This window comes from Orycteropus afer, unplaced genomic scaffold (assembly GCF_000298275.1).
Source record: "Orycteropus afer afer isolate SDZICR_OR568_19922 unplaced genomic scaffold, OryAfe1.0 scaffold00561, whole genome shotgun sequence".
NCBI lineage: Eukaryota > Metazoa > Chordata > Mammalia > Tubulidentata > Orycteropodidae > Orycteropus > Orycteropus afer.
The window spans coordinates 1,204,999-1,213,555 of record NW_006922148.1 but is presented as its reverse complement, the minus strand read 5'-3'; the positions used below and the strand labels follow the sequence as shown (position 1 = coordinate 1,213,555).

At 39.5% G+C, this 8,557-nt stretch overlaps 1 protein-coding gene across 1 annotated transcript in view; it reads right to left on the bottom strand.

Annotated features, from left to right (window-relative positions):
• Positions 1-8,557, bottom strand: part of PARP4 (poly(ADP-ribose) polymerase family member 4) — a 278,765-nt gene that overhangs the window by 154,326 nt on the left and 115,882 nt on the right. The window contains exons 12-14 of the mRNA XM_007955975.1: positions 6,287-6,470; positions 5,939-6,095; positions 3,602-3,726 (exon numbers count right to left, since the gene is read on the bottom strand). Coding sequence (XP_007954166.1) covers positions 3,602-3,726; positions 5,939-6,095; positions 6,287-6,470 — 466 coding nt within the window. The remainder of the gene's footprint in view (positions 1-3,601; positions 3,727-5,938; positions 6,096-6,286; positions 6,471-8,557) is intronic.

The following is an 8,557-nucleotide window of genomic DNA, read 5'->3' as shown; positions in this document are numbered from 1 at the left end:
GTAGATACACTCCTTGGAGAGAACAACCATGGGAGAAAGAAGGGCTGCCTATGCACAGGGAGACAGCTCAGGGGGCAGGAGTCCATGGAAGGATGGACACTGGGAAGAGGTAACTATGGGGAGGAAGTGGGAGGGGAGCTGTTGCAATATGGTAAACTGTGGTCAATGTCATGAGACAAAGTACACGTCAACTGCTGTATGAAAAGTCAATTTGCTCTGTAAATCTTCACCCAAATCACAATTAAAAAAAAAAAAAATCAAGGAAAGTTTTATACATAGATGGAAACTTTCTTTGTTGGTTACCAGGGTAGGAGGGAGAGGGGAAGGGGAAGCTTTTGTTTGGGAGGCACTGAGTTTATGCTAATAGCTGGTGGAATATTTCAGAAAAGGATAGCAATAATGGTGGCACAACATGAAAAATGTCATTAAAAATAAATAAATAAAAGATGGAAGGAATACAGTCAATATACCAAAAATAATTGGTAGACAATCATCCATTTTGGGAGGTAGCATATGATCAAGAACCAGTGGTAGTGAAGTAAAAGCTGTATTCTTTCACCATACTTATTCAATCTGTATGCTAAGCAAATATTCTGAAAAGCTGGACACTAAGAAAAAGACCACTGCATCAGGATTAGAAGAAGATTCATTAACTACCTATGATATGCAGATGACACATCTCTGCTTGCTCAAAGTGAAGATGACTTAAAATAATTACTGATGAAGATCAAAGACTATGTATGGCCTTCAGTATGGATTACACCTCAATACAAATAAAACAAAAATCCTCATAACTAGACCAATAGGCAACATCATGATAAATGGGGCAAAGACTGAAGTTGTCAAGCATTTAATTTTACTTGGATCCACAATCAATGCCCATGTAAGCAGCAGTCAAGAAATCAAACACTGTATTGCCTTGAAAAGATCAGCTGCAAAAGACCTCTTTAAAGTGTTAAAAAGCCAAGACATCACTTGGAGGACTAAGGGGTGTCTGACCCAAGCCAACTGTCTCATCAGGATGCAAAAGCTCAATAATGAATAAGGAAAACTGAAGAAAAATTGATGCTTTTGAATTGATGCCTTTGTATTGGTGAAGAACAGTAAATATACTATGGACTGACTTAAGAATGAATAAATCTGTCTTGGAAGAAGTACAGCCAGACTGCTCTTTAGAAGCAAGAATGGTGAGACTTCATCTCATGTACTTTAGCTATGTTATCAAGAGGGGTCATTCCCTGGAGAAGAATCTCATGCTTGGTAAAGCAGCAGGTCAGCAAAAAAGAGGAAGACCATAAACAAGGTGAATGTCACAGCGGCTATAACAATGGACTCATAAACAGCAATGACTATGCAGATGGTACAGGACCAGGCAGTGTTTCATTCTGTGGTACACAGGTTCACTACAAGTTCGAAGTGACTCGATGGCATGTAACAAAAACAACAATAAGCATTTTGAAACAGTTGATCATTATTTCCTCCTTGATCAATTTCCCAGAGTACTTAGCTGCTCCCTCTCAGTATCCTCTCAGTATACCTCGGAAGGAAGATGGGGCAATGTAGTGACACTGCCTCAGAAACCCAAGGAGGGGTCGCTATGAGTCGGGTCCGACTCGACAGCACATAACAACAACAACAACTCAGTATCATTGTTGATTCTGTCTCATGCCCCAGATCTTTAAGTGCTAGTCATCTCTTTTCTCTATAGTGCTTCTCTGGGTTTTCTAATCTGGTCTCATGGCTTTAAGTCAAACATTTAAATCTGATGACTCCCCAGTTTGCCTCTCCAGCCTGAATCTCTTCCCTGAAGTCTAGACCCATGTCTATAATACCTAACGTTTCCATCTAAGAGATAGTCCCCTCAACCTTCTCTCCTACTGTCATCACAATTTCAGGAAGTGGAAACACAATCAGTCCTTCCATTTGCTGAGGCCAAACATCTTGGAGTCATCCTGACTCCTGTTTTTTCTCCTACCCCATAAAAAACTCACTGCCCTTGAGTCGGATTTGACTCATACCAACCCCCTCCTTGGGTTTCCGAGGTGGTATCACTACAGAAGTAGATTGCCCAATCTTCCATCCAAGGAACAGCTGGTGGGTTTGAACCATCAGCCTTCTGGTTAGCAGTCAGATGCCTTAGGCATTACACCACCAGAGCTCTCTTTCTACCCCTTATCAATAAGTAAATCTCATTGGTTCTACCTTCAATCCACAGCCAGAATTCAATCACTCCTTACCAATTCCACTGCTCACATTTTTGCCCAAGTCACCAACCTCCTTGACTGAATAACTTAAATAATCTTCCTCCTATATGTGATGCTGGTATGAGTGTTGCCTAAGTCCCTTTCTACCTAGTAATTGTCCTCATCAAAGACAAACTGCCTCACTCAAAATTATGACCCTTCCTCAAGGGCAGCCAATTTCTAGTGACTAGTCTATGTGGGAGTACAAAGCCTAGCCCCATTGCTTCAACTTAGAACACCTCCAGAGGGCCATCCTAGACTCTGAGTTCCCCTGGAGATTATTTAAGGCTCTGTTGTGATTATGTCAGATTTCAACTTCTCCCTCAGCCAGATCCTATGCTACTAACTCCCTTGCAGGTGTTGGTCCTAAGAGCATACTTCCATCAAGAGTCTGCATTCTAGGGAATTTGACCTAACATGTCTCCTACATGACATTCTTCAGACTTTTCTCAACATGGCAGCCAAAGCGATTCCATTAATATATAGACACAGTCAGATCACTCCTTTGCAAAAAATTTTCTAAAGGCTTCTACTTTCACTCAGATTAAGCCAAAGTCCTACATTCTTACATAATGTACAGACCCACTTTCCTCTCTGACCAATTTTACTCTCCTCTCCCCCTTCATACTCTGCTCCAACCCAGTGACCTGCTTGATGTCCCTTGAACACATTAGGTTCACTCTCATCTCAGGACCTTTGAATGTGATGTTTTTTCTGCTTAGAATGTGTGTCCTCTGGCTATTTAATGGCTTAATGTCCCATCTCCTTAGGTCTATACCCAGATGTCCCTTTCTCAGTGAGGCCTTCCTTGGCCATCCTATTTAAAAGTTCAGTGCCCCTCCCTCTGTGTAATCCTTATCCACTTGCTGATTTGATTTTTCTCCTTGGAAAATACTGTCATTTGACATATTACAGTGGAACCTGTGAGAGCCAGAACTAAATGAGACTGCTTTGTCTTTCTGGATCTTACAAGTTTTCCACCTTTGATAGTTGCACTCTTACCACTTTCTAGCTGTCATTTTTGCGGGAAATAAGAGTTTTTCCTTCTCTGAAAGGTTTTCGCCTTATACAGGTTCTGGATTTCACAGGTTTTATTGTACATTTTTTAGTTATTTATCATGGTTATTGGCTATTCCCCCAATAGAATGCAAGTTCTATAAGGATAGAGTTTTTGTCTTGTTCCCTGACGTACATCCAGGGCCTGGAACAGCAGCTAGTACATAGGGGGTGTTCAATGAACATTTGTACATGAATTTAGAAAAGTATATATTTTGTTTAGTTCATGCAATAGCAATCAAATTTTCATTTATGATTACCATCCATTTAGTATGAGTACCATAAAACCACAAACAGCATACCTGGGCTACAACGTCTATTATTCTCCCCTTGATGTGAACATCCTCAAGAGGAACTAAATTCCCAGAGGTATCCTGAAGACCAGCTTTGATGTTGCTGAAATGTTTGGAATCTGGTAACTGGTAATCTACGTGTTAAAAATGTTTATGTTAATTTTTAAAACTGTATTTGGATGGTCTATTTTTGTTATCTTGGTTTTCACTCCTTCCCCTTCCCTTTATATTTTATGACAACAGTATTTGATCATTTTCAATAGCAAATTCTGAAAAGTAAGTTAATTCAATTACCTAACCAGTTGCCATCAAGTCAACCCTAACTTATTAGGGTGACCCCATGTGTGTCAAGGTAAGACTATGCTCCAGAGGGTTTTCATGGCTGATTTTTCAGAAGTACATCACAGGCTTTTCAGTTAGGAGTCAAGCCTGTTAAACATCTGCACCATCCAGAGACCCCACTCAAGTACAAGATCACAAGAAAAATGGAGACAGCATTTAAAAAAAAAACTTCTGCCTTCTTAATACAGAGACTCTGGGAGTCATCTTGAAAACACAGAATCATGCTATTACTTGAAAGATACTGATTTAAACATACACAATGGTATTAAAATATCTAGTAAGTGAAGCTTAAGCATGAATCAGATATCTGTATTCCTCAACTTGTAGTAGTCATTATTACATATTTTGCCACTAAGGCATTTTTGCAGCATCACGAAATTAAATAGACTTTTTAATTCAAGAACAATTAAATCAAATTCCTAATACAACATATTGAAAAATATTCAAGTATTATACTAGGCAGTTCAGAAATATGGCTAACTACATATACAAACTATTTTGCCACATATTTTATTTAATGACTCCTAAACAAAAATTTAGTCATCTTGAACATACATGTGCTCATATATTCTAATAAAAATGTTTTATCATAGTTAAAAAAATTTTAAGGTGTTTTTACAATTCTACTAATTAATATTATTATACTTTTAGGGTCTGTAATTTAGCATTTTCTGAGACGCTATCAGCCTCTCATATATCTGTACTACTAAAATACATAAAGCATACATTAAGATATATAGAGTATCTTAATTTATCCCCATTAACTCTTACAGGAATACTGCAAAGCAAGTATTGCTATCATTCCCATCAGAAAGATGATGCTCAGAAAGATTATATGACTTGCTCAAGATTACACAACCTAAAAAATGGCAGCATTGATGCTTGTGGTGGTTATGTTGTGTGTCAACTTGGATGGGCCTGGTTGAGTGGCTGGGTAGCTGATGGTAGTTAATTCCCATGATGAGACTGGCAATCAACTTCATCGTGAGATCTACCACAAGCAGCTGAGTCAGTTGCCTTTAGGATATGGTCTGCTTCTTGTATTTAAGGAAAAGCCTTGGGAATGGTCCCTAGCCTATGGCACGCTTGGACCATGAATGTAGCCATGTCTTCAGCAGCCTGCTATGCTCTGCTGACCTTGGGACTTACAATGGACTTAAGCTAATGGCCTGCCGTGTGGTTTGGTAACATCAGGACTGTGCCTTTTTATTTCTCAACCTTGGGGCTTCTCAAGCCTCAGCAGCCAGGAGCTGTCTGAGTGAAGAAACACCTTTAGCTCCAGTGGGCCAGGAGCAGGAGGCAGAGCTGGACCCCAAAGCTGAGGGGCTTTCACCCAGCTCCTAGAGCCTGGCACTTTGAACTTAAAGCCTCCAAATTGTAGGAATAAACTCCTGTTTGTTAAGGCCATCCCATTTGTAGTATATTCTTGTCAGAGCGGCACTAGGTAACCAGAATATTGCTCAAACTCAAGCTTTCTGATTAAAAAACTGTGTCTTCGTTCCATTCTACCAACCCCCATTATACTTTGTGTACTTCGACATCTTTAAAATTGTTCGGTGGGTTTCAGGATTAGCTATCCTGGAATGGACAAGTTAAACACAGATGTGCTAATAAACTAACATGTATGTGATTTTGAGATCACTTAACCTCTCTCAGGAGCTCTGGTGGTGGAGTACCTAAGGCATTTGACTGCTAACCAGAAGGGTAGTGGTTCAAATCCACAGTCCGCTCTTTGGAAGAAAGGTTGGGCAATCTACTTCTGTAGTGATATAGCCTCAGAAACCCAAGGAGGGGCCACTATGAGTTTGATCCAACTCAATGACAATGAATTTGGGTTTTTTTTTTTTTTTGGTAACTTCTCTCAAGCATTCTAGCTTTTATTTGTATAAAATAAAAAGGAAATATTTAGGCATGAGGTCACAGATATACATACCAAACATGAAGATAAAACCGACTGAAAACACAATGTTTGAGTTCTATACACAGTAAAGAAAATGATCTTACCTTCAACCTTTGAAAAATTTGAAGACGCAGGTATGTATTCCTCCAATTCAGTATTACCACAAGGATGAAAGTTCTTTATCTGATCTCCAGGAAGGCAAAATTTAATAATGTACTTCAGTTTAATCTGATTGGTGTTATACACAACAAATTCATCATCCTAGGCCAAACAGAAATTAAGTGGTAAAAAATAAAACATCTTTGTTGGCAAGTGTTCTTATAAAATACAATTTCATATTTAATAATTTAGGCAATATTTAATCCAGACAGAAGATATAAAATAATTATTTACACTTAATAAAAAGAGGATGAAAAAGTTGACACTCTTTGCCTACTTCTTGATAAAAATACCTCAAAGTCTGTGACAAAAGTTGCAGTTTGTGAGACTCCATGGACACTGTCGTAACCTGGTGGGGCTTCTGTTAATGAAAAATCTCTCTTGCACAAGTCCATACACTTCCCAAGGGCCACATCACAAATGACCAGGAATCTAGTGCCATCTGTCTCCCCTGAGGGTGAATATTTAATGCTTGTTCTGTATATAAAAGGAAATAATATATACATATAATTTAGAGTTATGTATCTATTATGTCCATACAGGAAATATTGCTTAAAAGACTTCTTAGCAGAACATTCCAGATGTTACTCTTTTTGAAACAGCTCCAAATATTCTATTTAGGACTTTATTATCCATATATATATTGACAATTTTTATTTTAAAAAGACATATAGCACCTTATCTTGCACAAAGCAGTGGCTTAAAGCACCTTGTTCCAAAGGAGAAGTAAATTCTATGTGTTCTCTCCAATCTTTATTAGCTGTAAAAATATATACCTTTTGCTACTTCCGCAGTGATATTGCCTTGAAAACCCAAGGAGGGGTGGCTATGAGTTGGGTCTGACTCAATGGCACATAACAACAACAACACAGTAAAAACTAGAGTGCTGAAAGAGAAGAAAAAAATAATTATGAAAAAACTGGATTTAATTATATGCATTAAAGTACAGAAAGAACACTGAGTATCAAGTAAGACCTCCATCAAAGGGAAAAACAGACTTTGAATTCTCATGAAGACTTCTAAATCAAAACAGAAGAATAAAAATTATTTCAAATACCATTCATTTGAGAGCTTTTGTTTTAACAATCTTTGGGAATTAGCAGTATAAAACAACCCTTGGTATTAAGAGTAATACACTGGGACATAATTTGGGGATCAAAAGTTTTGGGACACATGACCATGTACAGGGTTGGCAGACAATGTTTCTAATAGTGTATCTGTATATTTTATAAGAATTCCCAGGTATATAGTACAGCGGACAAGGGACAAGGTTGTAGTCACTTCTTGACCATAGCCAGCTACCCAGAGGGAGCAAGTAGTTGGACCTGTGGGCTCGGAACCATAGCCTCAGGGGACATCAAGCTCAACTGGCATGACATACTACACAAAAACATTGTTCCACATCCTAGTTTGGCAAGTAGTGACTGGGATCTTAAAAGCTTGCAAAAGGACATCTAGATGTAATGATGGGTCTCTCCTCATCCAGAGCAAAGAAGAATGAAGAAAACCAAAGACACATCAAAATAATTAATCCAAGTGACTGGCATACCATGCAATCCTGAGCTATGAGACCAGAAGAACTAGATGGTACCCAGTTACCATTGTCAACTACTCGGAGGGCAATCTGTGTAGGAGATCCTGGATAGAATGGGAGAACAATGTGCAACAAAACTCAATCATTTAAAAAAAAGGGGGAGTGGGGCACAAGGTTTGTTGATATGACAGAAACTGGAGGAAGTACTGAGACTATGGCCCCCCAGCTGCCCTTCAGGTCTGGAATTGAACCAACTCCCGTGGCTTCCTGCCAAACAAATGATAGGTATATGAGCTGAACACTTACATTAGGTAGATACACTCCTGGGAGAGATCAATCATGGGAGAATAGAAGACTGTGTATGTACAGGGAGACAGCTCAGCAGGTAGGAGTGCATGGGAGGAAAGGACACAGGGAAGAGGTAACTATGGGGAGGAACTATGGGGAGCCATTGATTGTGGGAAATTGAAGTTGTAGTAGTTGGAGCTGTGTGTCAACTTGGCTGGACCACAATTCTGTATGGTTTAAGCTACTGTGATGTGGTTATTCCCATGACGGATCAGATGATTATGTTTTGAGCAGCCAATCTGTTGAAAGGGAGTTTCCCTAGAGGTGTGGCCTGCTTCCAGTATATCTATGGACATCTTGGGAAAAGACACATTCCTCTGTGGATTGGGATTCTGTTGTGCTCCCTACAACTGTCTGTGAGTGAACAATCTACCATTCGGCCTGAAGATCTTGGATTCATCATTCGTTGGAGTCAACAGCCAGTGTACTGCCTGCCAGCCTTAAGCTCCTCACCCTGAGGCTGCAAGAGTCTGGAAAAGCCTCGAGCTTGACATGAAAAAGCCTCAACAGGCGGGGCAAGATGGCGGACTAGGCAGAAGGATTGCGCAGACCCTCTTCAACAAAGAAAAGGGAAACCAATAAATACAGACACAGAAGATAATCTTGGACCCCTGAGCCTTGAAGGAAAGGATGCAGATTTGGACTAAACCCCAACTAGCAGAAGAATTTGCGTGAAAATACC